The 14,790-nt window shown below is 49.8% G+C and overlaps 2 protein-coding genes and 1 pseudogene across 6 annotated transcripts in view; 2 read left to right on the forward strand and 1 right to left on the reverse strand.

Annotated features, from left to right (window-relative positions):
- The first annotated feature begins 3,336 nt into the window (after positions 1–3,336).
- ZNF696 (zinc finger protein 696) lies at positions 3,337–10,573 on the forward strand. Its single transcript, XM_088844556.1, has 3 exons — positions 3,337–3,378; positions 4,746–4,850; positions 7,302–10,573. Exons 2-3 carry the CDS (start codon positions 4,835–4,837, stop codon positions 8,372–8,374), a joined length of 1,089 nt encoding a protein of 362 aa, XP_088700682.1. The 5' UTR covers positions 3,337–3,378; positions 4,746–4,834; the 3' UTR covers positions 8,375–10,573.
- Positions 8,238–14,790, reverse strand: part of TOP1MT (DNA topoisomerase I mitochondrial) — a 31,848-nt gene continuing 25,295 nt past the window's right edge. For all 5 annotated transcript variants that reach the window (XR_016039291.1, XM_088844561.1, XM_088844560.1 and 2 more), the window contains 2 exons: positions 12,119–12,233; positions 8,238–8,376 (listed from right to left, as the gene is read on the reverse strand). Coding sequence is in view for 3 of the 5 variants with exons in the window: in XM_088844561.1 (XP_088700687.1) it covers positions 12,212–12,233 (22 nt within the window). In the remaining 2 variants the exon portion in view is untranslated. The remainder of the gene's footprint in view (positions 8,377–12,118; positions 12,234–14,790) is intronic.
- On the forward strand, positions 10,592–12,112 carry LOC148775301 (large ribosomal subunit protein uL24 pseudogene; annotated as a pseudogene).

Genomic DNA, 14,790 nt, shown 5'->3' on the forward strand with positions numbered 1-14,790 from the left:
CCACTGGCTCCCCCTGGCAATCGCGGCAAGGCGGCAGCGCCCTTTCACTTGCCGGGAGATCTGACAACTATGCTGTTAAAACGAGCTCCATGGTCCCCCTGATGGCAGCCCTGAGAAAGGCCTAGACCAGAGGTCAGGCAATGGGGAAGAGCACTGCAGTACACACCCTTCAAGCGGCCCGTGGGCTTTGCATATGTGCAGATGACGAATTATTTTCTTTACCCCAAATTTGCCGGCACCGTCGGTGCGGGGCAGGGCAGCGCTGAACCGAGGTCTAGCTGGAGCAACTCTTCACTGTATTTTGAGATTTGAACTGTGTTTTCAGCCTCGTGGGTCATTTTTGGTCATGGGGCTGGTCGAATAATGCAGGGCATAGTCCCTGACTTGGAGAACATAGTTGAGAAGTGGCGGCCATGTCGGGATGGTCATGTTTTCAGGTGAGGCCCCTTGTCTACTTGGTGTCTGGCGGGAGGGAAGTTCTGGTGTGGGAGATCGGGTTTGCATGGTTGGAGTATTTCTTTTGAGAAGAGTAGTCCTCCAGAATATTGCAGGTTTTCCCTTAGGATGTGTCTTGAATGCTGTTTCTAGTTTTTAGGTCATCCTTTTGAGATGTTTTCATTTTTACATGTGGTTTATGATTTTTATAGTGTTACACATAAATATAATGCAGGGCGCGGTTGGGCATGTATTCAGTGTTTACTGATCCAGGAAATGCCTCAGACACAGGCTTCTGAGGAGGGGCTGGTGGGAGACAGGTGCAGGGAGCCCTGTTTGTTGGAGATTCTGGGAAAGTGTCCAGAGGGGCCCCCGGAGACAATGGGGAGTCCAGGGCTGGAAGAGTCGTGGGCTGCAGGTACTTTAGATGCCGGCGATGGTCCAGCTTCTGCCCTTTGGGCCACATGGCTTATGTCTGTATTCTGCCCTCTGCCCTCGCGCTCTGAAGCTGTTTCTGAGCCCCAAAAGGTAACGTCTAGGCAGTTGGTGGGGCTTCAAACTACCTGTTCCCTCCCCTTCTGGCCTTTTTGCTGCCCAGCTGCCCGCCAGAAAGCCTGTCCACTGTGCTTGGCTCCTTCATCCCTCCCCCCTGCACTACAGCAGGTCTGCAGGCTCCAGCGCTCTGGGCAGTAAGAGGGCACTGGGAAAGCCAGCAGGCTTCATTCACTGCTGTGCCCTGCACCTGCAGTGACCAGCGGCAGCGTTCCAGTAGCGCCTGTCCCACTGACTGGGCCCTGGAAGGCGGAAGGCGGGCGGAGCAAAGGCTCTGACCAGGTCTCTCTCTCTCAGTTATTAATGTCAGAAGAGGTGACGGGCCCAGGGCAGGGCTCTCCAAGGAGAGTGTGGGTGACGGCAGGCAGGAGAGGGGTTTGCACTGTTCCCCAGGGGATGTGAGTGGAGGAACAGACCTGTGTGTGGTTGCGGCCACAGGCCAGGCTGAGTTCAGCTCTCGCTACCTCGGGCTTGCCCAGCCCTGAAAGCACTGAAGCCCCTGCACTCCTCTGGGCACTGGCCAGCTCTCTGGGGCCCAGAGCCTAGACATGGAAGCCAAGTGGACCCCTACCCACTCACAGAGCAGGTGACACTGGCTCGGGTAGCACGTGGGGTCAGGGGGTTGCTACTGGAACCCCAGGAATCTGGGTTTTCTGGTGGTCAGGGGGGTCTCTGTCCCCCGCCCACCTCGTGCCTCTGCAGGCCCCTGTGGCCTCAGGCTCCGACTGCTCAGGTCTGACACCATCTCAGCCCAGGCTGCAGAGTACACAGCCCTGCCTCCCCTCAGCTGCTGCCAAATGCTGGAGAGTCAGGTCACAGGCCCATCCTGGGGAGGCTGGTGGGATTGGTTCCAGAATGATCTAAGGAGGAGAGGGCAGGGGCACGCCCCAGAAAGAAGGGGTCCCAAGCAGAAGCAAGCAACAGGCCCCCCAGATGCACCCCTGATCCTACTGGAGAAGAAAGGCCAGCGCATATCCCTCAAGGAAGCCTTTGCTAGAGCCCAAATGAGAAAGCTCGCTCTGGCAGCTGGTTGTGGAAGCGACAGATACATGATGGGACGTCTGGAGGAGGACACCCTCCACCACCTGCGTCCTGGGATGTCCGTGTCAGCCTCTTTGACGCCACCAGAAGGCTCAGAGCGAGGCAGGAGCGAACCGGGCAAGGTCAAGGAGTGGTGACTGGTTTCACAGCTGGGGGAGCTGGAGGAAGAAGCAAGACTGCAGAGAGGGTGAAGGTCAGGGGCCAGCCTCGGGCTGAGGGAGGGAAGGCCTGCGGCCAGCCACCCTCTGGGCCTGTGTGCTGAGCGGGCTGAGAGCATGGGGTGGCTGCCAGAACAGAGCAGAGGGACAGTGCCAAGGACCAGGGTCATTTCAAAGGCTTTCTGCGCTGTGGGGGTCCCAGAAGGTGTTAGGATGGGGTGGCTGAGGAACAATACAGGAGCATCTAAAGGAAAGTGCCCGGAGCATGGAGAGACAGCACAGTGCCGTGCTGGGCACAGGACATTCGCTGCCCAGGCCCAGACCCGTGTCTGAGGCTGACGCTGGAAAGGTTTCTTGGCCGGGGTTCAACACAAGACCCTGTGTTGATCCGCTCAGCACACAGCCCCACCGCGTAGCCTATGGGGCTCAGAGAACGCCCGCCCTCCAGACCTGAATCCTGCCCACAGGCTCCTGAGCCGGCAGAGGAGACCCCAGTCCTGGCCAGCACCTCGCCAGGAACGGACCGGCCAGGCTGTGCCCCGGCTCGTGCAACCCGAGGAAACCGTGAGATAGTAAAGCCGTCAAGTGCGTGGTCGCTGCGGACCAGCGGGGAGGGACCAGCCCGGGGACACAGGGCAGGCGGGAGGAGGGGGTCCACCTGCCAGGACCAGCCGCCGTGAGGCTCCGGCGTCCTGCCCGCCACGGATTTCCGTGGGGAGGGCGGCCCAAGGGTCTCTCCGGCTCTGCCTGCCTCTTCCCCCGGGCGCTCCCCGCTTTCTCCACGAGCGCCGGCCTCCTCCGTCGGTGCCTTCGCCCACTGCGCAGCAAGGTCACCATCCCGAGTGACGACCCCGGCCTCGGGCCCGGACCCGGTGGAGGCCACGGGGCCGGCGGGGAGGGCTCGCGTGGGAAGCGGAGGGCCCGGGAGGCGTCCCGGAGGTCTGCGGAGGGAAGCCCAGCAGGGGCGGGAGCGGTGAATGTGAAAGTGGCCGGACGACCGCCGAGGGTCGTGCACGCGAAGCTAAGGAGCCCGGCCCGGTCTCGCGCAGGCGGGGCCACGCCCCCCGCGGCTCCGGCGGCCGCCCGCGCCCCCCAGGGCAGCCGAGTGCCGGTCCTCCGGCGCCTAGAGCGTCACCGGAACTGCCTGCGCCGCCGGGGAGGGCGCTGCCTCCCGCGAGCTCAGGGGCTCCGGGTGAGTGCGGGCGAGCCGGGGGCTCCGCGGGGGGAGGGCGGGGTGCGGACGCCCGGCCGCGCGGGGGCAGGAGCCGGCGACGGGCCCGCGGGGCCGGGCGCGGGGACCCTTGTTTGTCCCCGGCTCCGCTTGTGAGAAGGCTTACGTCCCGGAGGAGAGCGGCGGCGGCGGGCGGCTCTAACCTCGTCGGGGCCAGAGAGAGCCTCCCCCGCCCAGGGCGACGCCCCGGGACAGCCTCCCCGCCGGGTGACGCCCCGGGACAGCCTCCCCGCCCAGGGCGACGCCCCGGGACTGCCTCGTCCGTTCCCAGAACTGGAATCAGTCTGCCTGTAACGCCTTTGTAAATTGTTGAATTACCAGCAGTGCAGTGCTCCTTGTCCTTTCCCAAGGGTGCATGAAGGTGCTTGTTTCCCTAATTGTCTCAATGCTCCTTAGGGGCCACAGCTTTTAAGCCTTTGCTAATTTTAGACGGAAACATACTTTAAATTTCATTTTTAATTGCCAACTACGTGCAACAATGTGGGACCTGTGTTTAAAATATATATATTGGCTGCTTGTTTATTTTCTTCTCTGGTTACCTGCTCCTAACCTTTACTAGTTTTTCCTTTTTCATGTATATATTATGCGATATCGTGAGGCTATGAATCTTTATCTGTGTTGCAGGTATCTCTCCCATTTGGTTTTTTATCTGTTTATTCTAAGTGTCCTGTGTAGTTAAGTCTGTTAGACTTCACCTTTGGTGTCACGCTTAGCAAAAGCATTCCTCATTCAAAACTGCACCATTCAGATGACTTTTTATTTTTTTGGTTTCATGTTTTTATATTCAGATATTTATCAAGAAAAATTTAAATACATAGAAATGTCTCCAGACATTTATGCATGTATGCGTGCTAGGTCTCTTTGTGACCCCATGGACCATAGCCTGCCAGGCTCCTCTATCCATGGGATTTTCCAGGCAAGAATACTGGAGTGGGTTGCCATGCCCTTTTTCAGGGAACCTTCTCCAGGGATCGAACATGTGTCTCTTATGTCTCCTGCATTGGCAGATGGGTTCTTTACCACTAGCGCCACCTGGGAAGCCCAAGGACTGCTTAAAGGTGCTGGTTTGTCCCTGGTGGATCTGAGACCACAGCAGGCAGCTGACAGGTGCTGCCTCATTGGTCTGGGCTCCTCATCGGCTGGGAGGCTGGGGTTAGGGGAGCTAGCGTGGCCTAGACAGAGTTCCCACTAGTTTCTGGGGTGTCTGCTTATTCAGGACCTTGGTTTATAGTGAGGTGGCTCCTCCAGGGCAGGCTCTGAACCTCCCTTCACTGAAGGAGCTCTGATTTCTCCCCTGTCATTTTCTCCCCTTTTTCCTCTTTCTCCAGGGCAGGGGTCCCACTGTGGGCATTTCTGCAGGAAGCAGCAAACAGAGCCCGACCTGGGTCTCCAGACCACCACAGAGAGGGCTGCCCTGATGGACACATGCACAGGTGAGGGGGGTGGGGCGGCCCGGCCCAGAGGGCTGTCCTGGACTCAGGGATGTGGGGACAGCTTAGGAGTTGGAGCTCCCCCATCGGCCTGCCTGGTGGCTGTGGCGACATCACTGGGCGCAGGCAGCTTCTGACACTCCCCGTGCCCCGCCTCCTCTGCTCTCTGGGCCACACTTCTTTTCCATAATAGTCACTTGTTCAGCTGCGCCAGGTCTTAGCTGTAGCACATGGGATCTTTCAGTTGCTGTGTGTGAGCTCTCAGTTGCAGCAGGCGGAGTCTAGTTCCCTGGCCAGGAATCGAACCCAGGCCCCCTGCATTGGGCGTGTGGAGTCTTTTCTCCTAGACACACTCTGCAGCCTGCTCTCTCTCTCTGGAACCCCAACCTGGATACCTCTGAGAACAAGAAATTTGTTTTTTAAATTGTAGTTGATTTGCAATGTTAGTTTCAGGTGTACAGCAGAGTGATTCAGTTATATGTATATTCTTTCTCATGTTCTTTTCCATTATATGTTATTTATAATTCCATGTGTTATACAGGAGGACCTTGTTTAATCCATTCGGTTACCCAAATAATTTGGGTTTTTGGTAAGATGTTACAGAAAAACTTGAATAAACTATTTGGCCAATCCCAGGTTTTTTTTGTTTATATTGACTTCCTCTATTTTTTTTTTAACCAGTATTTTATATATAGTAGTTTGTATCTGCTAATTCCAAACTCCTAGTTTATGCCTCCCCGCTTCGCTCCTTCTCCCTTTCCCCCTTGGTAATGATAAGTTTGGTTTTGGTGTGTGAGTCTGTTTTATAAGTAAGTTCATTTGTATCAGGTTTTAGATCCCAGGTATAAGTGATATCATGTATCTGTCTCTGACTGACTTCCCCAGTAAGATAGTATCCGGTCCATCCATGTTGCTGCAGATGGCATCTTCTCATTCTTTGTGGTTGAGTACTATTGCACTGTCTGTGTGCACCAACCTGTCACCTGTCGATGGACATTTAGGTTGTTTGCATGTCTTGATTGTGAACCCAGTCAGTGCTGCTGTGAACATTGGGGTGCATGTATCCTTTTGAGTTTTCTCTGGATATATGTCCACAAGTGGGATTTCTGGATCATATGGTAATTCTGTTTTTGGTTTTTAAAGGAACCTCCATACTGTTTTCCATAACGTCTGCACCAGTTTACATTCCCACCAACAGTGTAGGGGCTCTTTTCTCCACACCCTCTCCATCATGTTATTTGTAAACGTTTTAGTGATGGTCATTTTGACCATTGTGAGGTCTTTCCTGTTGTTTTGGTTTGTATTTCTCTAATTACCAGCGTTGAGCATCTTTTCACGTGCCTGTTGGGCATCTGTGTGTCTTCTTTGGAGAAATGTCTATTTAGGTCTTCAGCCCATTTTTTGATTGAGCTGGTTTTTTGTTATTGAGTCAGATGAGCTATTTGTATATTTTGTAAGTTAAGTCCTTGCAGTCACAATGCTTGCAAATATTTTCTTCCATTTCTGTAGCTTGTTTTGCTTATGGTTTCCTTTGCTGTGCAGAAGTTTGTAAGTTTGATTAGGTCCCATTTGTTTTTGCTTTCATTTCTTCTGCTTTGGGAGACTGACGTAACAAAACATCGCTACAGTTTATGTCAGAATGTTCTCCCTGTGTTCTCCTCTAGGAGTTTTATGGTATCGCATCTTATATCCAAGCCTTTAGGCCATTTTGAGTTTACTTTCGTGTATGGTGTTAGAGAATGTTCTAAACTCCATTGATTTACATGCAGCTGTCCAGCTTTCTCAGCACCACCCTATGGGTGCTCTGGGATGGAGACTTCTCTGCTGGAGGTGGCCTGTGGCTCTGGGGCATTCAGCGGCCTCCCTGGCTTTTCCCACTTGGTACCAGTGTGACCAGAAGTGGGGTCCAGCTGCTCACTCCCTCAAAAGCCAATAGAGGCAAGGGTGACGGAAAGGAAAGTTTGCTTTATTTTGAATGCCAGCAACCTTCAGTTGGGAGGTGGGGGCAGTCAAGGCCACAGTGTTGTCTCAGGAGTCCAGGGTCTGAGAAAGGGGCTGGATCCCAGCACGTGCCATCAGCACTGCTTGCCCCTGCACTCCCAGACCTTTGCTTCGTTTCCTCCTGTTCTGCTGCTGACTGCCCTCTGGGCTCCAGTCCATGTGGCCAAACCAGGGAGTCACCAGAGCCTGACTGAGGGTCTGTCCCCAGGCCTGAGACCGGGCAGACTGAGATTAGAGGCTTGGGCTTTTCTGGAGTCTCAGGAAAGGACCCTCACCACCCTCCCCTGGTCCCTCATCCATCCTGAGACCACAGGGGTTAGAGGTGGAGGAGAACTGGGCAAGACGAGGACAGGCAGGATCATAGGCATCTTGCTGCACACAGCTCTCCAGCACCACCTGTGTGTCCTTAGCCGAGTTGTCCTCTGAGTTGTGTATCTCTGCCCTCTTTTCCAGCTTTCCAGGCATTGAAAGGAAGCCACGAGGCTTCCTGCTGTGCAGCTTCAGCAGCTGAGCACGGGGCTCAGAGTGCAGAGCTGATGCCTCAGCAGGTGGCCCTGAAAGAAGAGGGCCACGGAGAAGCCATGCCAGGACTGTTACAGGGTCCTTCCCAGACACTGGGGCTTCCGGACCCTTGTGGGAATGAGGAAGCTGCAAAGAGACCCAGAGGATCCCCTCGGGGACATGAGGTTCATGAGGACAGAGTGTCCAGGTCAGAGGTCACCCTGAACACAGCATCTGCTGTCGATGGGAGAGGCCCCTGGAAAGGGCGGCCTTACCGATGCAGCACCTGCGACAGGAGCTTCAAATGCTATTCAGACGTGATGAAGCACCAGAGCATTCACTCTGGGGAGAAGCCCTACGAGTGCAGCGACTGTGGGAAAGCCTTCATCCACAGCTCCCATGTCGTCAGGCACCAGCGCATTCACAACGGGGAGAAGCCTTACATCTGTAAGGAGTGTGGGAAAGCCTTCAGCCAGAGCTTCAACCTCATCAGGCACCAGAGGATCCACACAGGAGAGAAGCCGTATGAATGTGCTGAGTGCGGCAAGTCCTTCAGTCAGAGGTCAGACGCTATGAAGCACCAGAGGATTCACACGGGGGAGCGGCTCTACGAGTGCAGCGAGTGTGGGAAAACCTTCATCCACAGCTCAAACGTCGTCCGGCACCAGAGGATTCACCACAGAGAGAATCCCTACGAATGCAAAGAGTGTGGGAAAGCCTTCAGCCAGAGCTCCAACCTCATTCAGCACCAGCGAGTCCACACAGGGGAGAAGCCCTATGCCTGCCAGGAGTGCGGGCGCGCCTTCAGCCGCAGCTCCTTCCTCAGCGAGCACCGGCGCATCCACACTGGGGAGAAGCCCTATGTGTGCGGCGAGTGCGGCCGCTCCTTCAGGGCCTTGTCAGGCTTCTTCCGGCACCAGAGGATCCACACCGGGGAGAAGCCCTTCCGCTGTGCGCAGTGTGGCAGGGCCTTCCGCCTGAGCTTTCACCTTATCCAGCACCAGCGAGTTCATGGCACAGAGTGAACCTGTTGTGGGACGAACATAGAGTAAAAGTTGAGTAAACAAGGCTGGAGGCCCTTCAGTCTTTGCCAGCACCCCAAGGCTCATGTGCTGTGCTCCACAGGCCACAGGAAGACCACACTGTCTTGTGGTCTGTGAGCTGCCCGTGGAGGCCTGAAGTCTACCACTGCCTCCGGGAGCAGTGGAAAGGAAAGGGGCTGGGGAAGGAGACTTGATGCTGACATGTGTCTCTGAAGCTGGTGTACTTCCTTTTCACCACACTGGGGTTTCCTGGAGTATAGTTTACATGTGGTGCAATGCCCAGCCCTTAACTGTTTGGTTATATATCAAATACAACCTGTTCTGACCTTTATGACTACCACCCTATCGAGATGCTGACTATTTCCATCAACCCAGAAAGACTCCTCGGGCCCCTCATCGTTAGAAGCAACCAACAGTGTTGTTTTTGTCCCTATAGTTTTGCTTGTTCTGAAATGTTATATAAATATTGAAATAATTCATACTCTTTATGTAATTTTCCCTGTGCTTAAGTTTTGAGGTTTATCCATGCATCAGAAGTTTGTTTTTTTATATTCATAGCACTTTTGAAAAGTGGTCACTGTTCATGATCTAATACCTCAGAGATCACAATACAGCAGCTTTACAGACACCTGTAAATGTTACTTGCCAGATAGGAAAGGAGAGGTGTCTTTGTTGGGATGCTACTCTGAGTTATCATAAAACTCTGCCATAACAAGCTGAGTGAGGTCGTGTTACTGAAAGCTAACTGTAATGTAACCTGGCCACAAGTCCTGGGGGTCCAGCTGCAGGACCCAAATCTGTTGTGGTCAGGCTGTGGTTTGGTGTCCCTTCATGGGTACTGTCTGCTCTAGATTAACTCCTGACTGAATTATGTGGGTCCTGTAGCTGGCTGGGATTTCCAAAACAGTAGCTCAACTTGGGGGCTTCTGTTGGTACCTGTTTGTTTTATGGTATCTGCTCAGGTGAAAGGGCTGTGGAGCCTGTAGGGGCACAGGTGCCCTCAGAATGGATTCAGTGGCTCCACAGCACAGGCCTGCCGGCTCCTGGGCCAAAGTGAGGTGGAAAGCCGAGCCTAAGACTCCCATGTGGAGCCAAGACCCGGGTTTGTGCTACCTCCCAGGTATAACAGCGCTCTGGAGGAAAACTTCCCCTACTTAGACTCTGGTGGCCCTGGATCATGAGGTCAAAGCAGTGAACTTACAGACGTCACCAAGCACACAGTACAGCATCTCACTGACTGAGGGTTAACAAAACCAGCAAAGAACAGACACAGACCACAAAGAACTGCAGATTATTGAAACTACCAGATAATGCAGGCAAGAGAATAGTTATATGTGAATGTTTAATGAAATATTAATAAGACATCTTCCCACTAAAATCTGGAACAGGACAAGGATGCCCACTGTCACCATATCTATTCAGCATAGTACTGGAAGTCCTAGCCACAGCAGTCAGACAAGAAAAAGAAAACATATCCCAACTGGAAGAGAAGAGGGAAAATTACCGTTATATGCAGATGACATGATACTGAGAGGTAACAGGCGGGAAGGCCAGGGGTCTCCAAACAGAGGAAATAGCCTGCAAGTGTCAGACATTTTTATCTCTCTTAAACGGCAGGAGGAAACAAACTAGCAATATTTTTTTTCTTCTCTATACAAATTTAAAAGGATGTTTCTCTTAAAATATTGTGTTGCCATAATGACACCTGGTTCCATCTGAAGTTAACTAGTCTCAAACCTTGAGTTAACCAATGCATTTTTCTTATGGAAATGTTTGTCTTAAGCTATGTTAATGTACTACACATTTACCCCAAACTCTGTCTTCAAGTCAGTTCCGCCAAATGGCTCAGAACCTACTTGACAAACCAGTATGTTATACTCAGATATTGTTCCCCTAATCAATGTAAACAAAACTATTTGTATGGTAATCTGTGGATTCAAGTTAATCATTTTATGGCCTGGGATGAATCCTCCGGTGTCAAGATTATCCCAAAATGCATCTTATGGATGAGGGGCCTGATGCCATTCTGAGTTTTAAGACATTCCTTTCTTTCATTAATGAACTGCTAGTGACTATATAACATCCAGCTGAAGACTAGCAGGGGGGTACTCTTTCTGCCCTTTCTGATGCCTATGTCAGAAGCTTTCTCTATCTCCTTTATACTTTAATAAAATTTTATTACACAAAAGCTCTGAGCGATCATGCCTTGTCTCTGGCCCTGGATTGAATTCTTCTCCTCTGGAGGCCAAGAATCCTGGCATCTTTTCGTTCAGCAACAACCTTTCAATGCTGTATACGGAAAGCCCTAAAGAGTCCACACAAAAACACTAGAACTGATAAACAAATTCAGCAAGGTGACAGGATACAATATTAACATACAGAAACGTGTTGCATTTCTTTACACTAACAATGAAATACTGGAAAGGTAAAGTAAAAACAAAAAACAGTTCCTTTTAACATCACATCAAGAAAATATAAAATACTTAGGAATAAACCTGGCCAAGGAGGTAGACGACATACACTGAGAACTATGAAACACTAACAAAAGAAACTGAAGATGATTTATAGAAATGGAAAGGTGCTCTTCCCTTCTGTGGCCATCGCCGAAGCGCCAGCAGCCAAAATGAAGTTCAATCCCTTTGTGACTTCTGACCAAAGCAAGAATAGAAAAAGGCATTTCAATGCACACATTCGCATGAAAATTATGTCTTCTCTTTCCAAAGAGCTAAGACATAGTGCAGCATTCGATCCACGCCCATCGGAAAGGATGAGGAAGTTCGGGTTGTACGAGGGCACTACAAAGGGCAGCACATTGGCAGAGTCATCCAGGTTTACAGGAAGAAATACGCCATCTACACTGAATGGGTGCAGCGGGAGAAGGCTAACGGCACAACTGTCCACTGGGCATTCTCCCCAGCAAGGTGGCTGTCCCCAGACTAAAACTGGGCAAAGACCGCAAAAAGATCCTTGAATGTAGAGCCAAATCTCGCCAAGTAGTAAAGGAAAAGTGCAGATATAAGGAAGAAACCATTGAGAAGATGCAGGAATAAAGTCATCTTGTCTACATTTTCATTAAAAACTGTTAAAGAAAAAAAAAGAAATGGAAAGGCATGCCCTTGGATTGAAAGAGTTAATATGCTTAAAATGGTCATACTACCCAAAGCAATCAACAGAGTTAATGCAATTCCAATCAAATTACCCATGACATTTTTTCTCAGAACTAGAATTAGGAATCCTAAAATTTATATGGAACCCTATAAGACCCAGAATTGCCAAAGCAGTCTGAGGAAAAGGAACAAAACAGGAGGCATAACTCTCCCAGACTTCAGACTAGACTACAAAGCTCAAACAGAGTGGTAATGGCACAAAAACAGACATACGGATCAATGGAACAGAATACAGAGCCCAGAAATAAACTCAAACACCTACCATCAATTACGCTTTGACAAGGAGGCAGAAATATATAATGTAGAAAAGACAGTCTCTTCAGCAAATGGTATTGAGAAAGCTAGGCAGCCTCGTTCAGTCAATGAAGTTAGAGCACTGCCTTTCTCCATGCAAAAAACTAAACACAAAGTGACCTTAAAAACTTAAACATAAGACATGACACCATAAAACTCCTAGAGAACACAGGCAAAACATTCTGACATAAATTGTAGCCGTATTTTCTTAGGTTGGTCTCCCAAAGCAGAATAAATAAAAGCAGCTGTTTGGCTTCTGTCTCACCGAGAGCCGTCTGGTCACAGAGTGTCCCCAAGATGCTTCCCGTCCGTAACTGGATCACTGCGACTCTCCAGATGCTCTTCAAGTTGTCCTCTGTCATTCAGTCTGCAGTCTCAGTCTGAGGAGGGACACTGGTGTCAGAGCAATGGCATTTAATTCGGAACTTGATTCTGTACAGAAACTCTTCATAGGCAGATTAGAGAATATGGAATGAGGTGACAGACATCTGGAGGACCCACTGATGCTGGTGCAGAGTGTCAGGAAGAACTGGACAGAGAGCTTTTTCAGTTCAGTTCAGTTCAGTTCAGTCTGACTCTGCGACCCCATGAATCACAGCACGCCAGGCCTCCCTGTCCATCACCAACTCCCGGAGTTCACTCAAACCCACCTCCATCAAGTCAGTGATGCCATGCAGCCATCTCATTCTCTGTCGTCCCCTTCTCCTCCTGCCCCCAATCCCTCCCAGCATCAGGGTATTTTTCAGTGAGTCAACTCTTCGCATGAGGTGGCCAAAGTATTGGGAGTTTCAGCTTTAGCATCAGTCCTTCCAATGAACACCCAGGATTGATCTCCTTCAGAATGGACTGGTTGGATCTCCTTGCAGTCCTTAGCTGTGAAAAAACCTCTTTTACTTTAGAATTGTTTCACTTGTTTTTTTTTTCTTTTCTTCCCCTTACCTAAAGAGACAAATTCAAAACTATTGCTAAGACAGATGTCAAAGATGGTACTGCACTTACTCCAGTTTCATTTTTCTTACTCAAGATTGCTTTGGCTATTTGGGTTCTTTTGTGTCTCCATACAACTTTAAGATTTTTTATTCTAGTTCTGTGAAAATTGCCATTGGTAATTTGATAGAGATTGCATTGGCTCTGTAGATTGCCTTGAGTAGTATAGTCATTGCTGCTGCTGCGTCACTTCAGTCGTGTCCGACTCTGTGCGACCCCATAGACGGAAGCCCACCAGGCTCCCCCGTCCCTGGGATTCTCCAGGCAGGAACACTGGAGTGGGTTGCCATTTCCTTCTCCAATGTGTGAAAGTGGAAAGTGAAAGTGAAGTCGCTCAGTCGTGTCCGACCCTTAGCGACCCCACCGACTGCAGCCTACCAGGCTCCTCCATCCATGGGATTTTCTAGGCAATAGTACTGGAGTGGCTTGCCATTGCCTTCTCCGAGTATAGTCATTAGGGAAGTATTGATTCTTCTAATCCAAAGACATGGTATATTTTCCAGTTGTTTGTGTCATCTTTAATTTCTGTCATCAGCATCTTAAACTTTTTGGAGTAGAAGTCATCTTCTTAGGAACATCTACTCCTAGCTATCTTATTCTTTTCAGTGAGGTGGTAAATAGGATGGATTCTTTCTCTTTATCTTTCATTATTAGTGTATAGAAATGCAACAGATTTCCTGTATTAATTTTGTACTCTGCAACATTACCAATTTCACTGTTGAATTCTATTAATTTTCTGGTAACATCTTTAGTATTTTCTATCTATAGTACCATGTCATCTGTAAGCAGTGACAGTTCTACTCCTCTTTTCCAATTTGGATTCCTTTTATTTTTCTCCTGTGATCACATTTAGGACTTCCAAAACTGTGCTTTCAGCGTTTCATCGTTGAATGTGATACTAGCTGAAGGTCTGTCGTATATGGCCTCTATTATATTGATGTATGTTCCCACTACGCCCAGTTTCTGAAGTTCTTTTTTTTTTTTATCTTAAATGATTGTTGGATTTTGTCAAAAGGTTTTCTAGATCTATTGGATTGTCATAAGGTTTTTATTTAGATGATATGAACTGTCACACTGATTGACTTGTGGATATTGAAAAATCCTCACATCCCTGGGATAAATCTCACTTTATCATGTTGCGTGGCCTTTTAAATGTATTGTTTGATTCAGTTTGCTAGTATTTTGTTGAGGATTTTTGCCTCTATATTCATAGTTGGTGCATGCATTCTCAGTTGCTCAATTGTATCCAACTGTTTGTGACCCCATGGACTGTAGCCCTCCAGGTTCCTCTGTTCAAGGATTTTCTTAGCAAGAATACTGTAGCTGGTTGCCATTTCCTTCTCCAGGGGATCTTCCCAGCAGAGGAACTGAACCCACGTCTCTTGCCTCTCCTGCATTACAGGCAGATTCTTCACCACTGAGACACCAGAGAAGCTCAATACTGGCCCATAATTTTCTTTTACATGATATCCTTGTTTGGATTTGGTATTAGGGTGGTGGTGGCATCATAGAAATAATTTGGGAGTATTCCATCCTGTGCAGTTTTTGGGAAGAGTTTCAGAAAGATAGCTGCTAATTCTTTTCTAAATGCTTCATAGCATTTACCTATAAACCCATCAGGTCCTGGAATACTGTTTGTTGGGAGCATTAAAATCACTGTTTCAATCTCAACACTTGTGATTCAGTTCAGTCACTCAGTCGTGTCTGACTCTTTGCGACCCCATGGACTACAGCATCCCAGGCTTCCCTGTCCATCACCAACTCCCAGAGTTCAAACTCATGTCCATCGATTCGGTGATGCAATCCAAGCATATCACCCTCTGTCACCCCATTCTCTTCCTGCCTTCAATTTTTCCCAGGATCAGGGTCTTTTGCAATGAGCCAGTTCTTCCCCATGAGGTGGCCAAAGTATTGAAATTTAAGCAAATGTATAGTAAAGCAGACATGAAT

This window comes from Moschus berezovskii, chromosome 16, assembly GCF_049115385.1.
Source record: "Moschus berezovskii isolate FMDL1 chromosome 16, NW_MosBer_1.0, whole genome shotgun sequence".
In the NCBI taxonomy this organism is placed as follows: Eukaryota; Metazoa; Chordata; class Mammalia; order Artiodactyla; family Moschidae; genus Moschus; species Moschus berezovskii.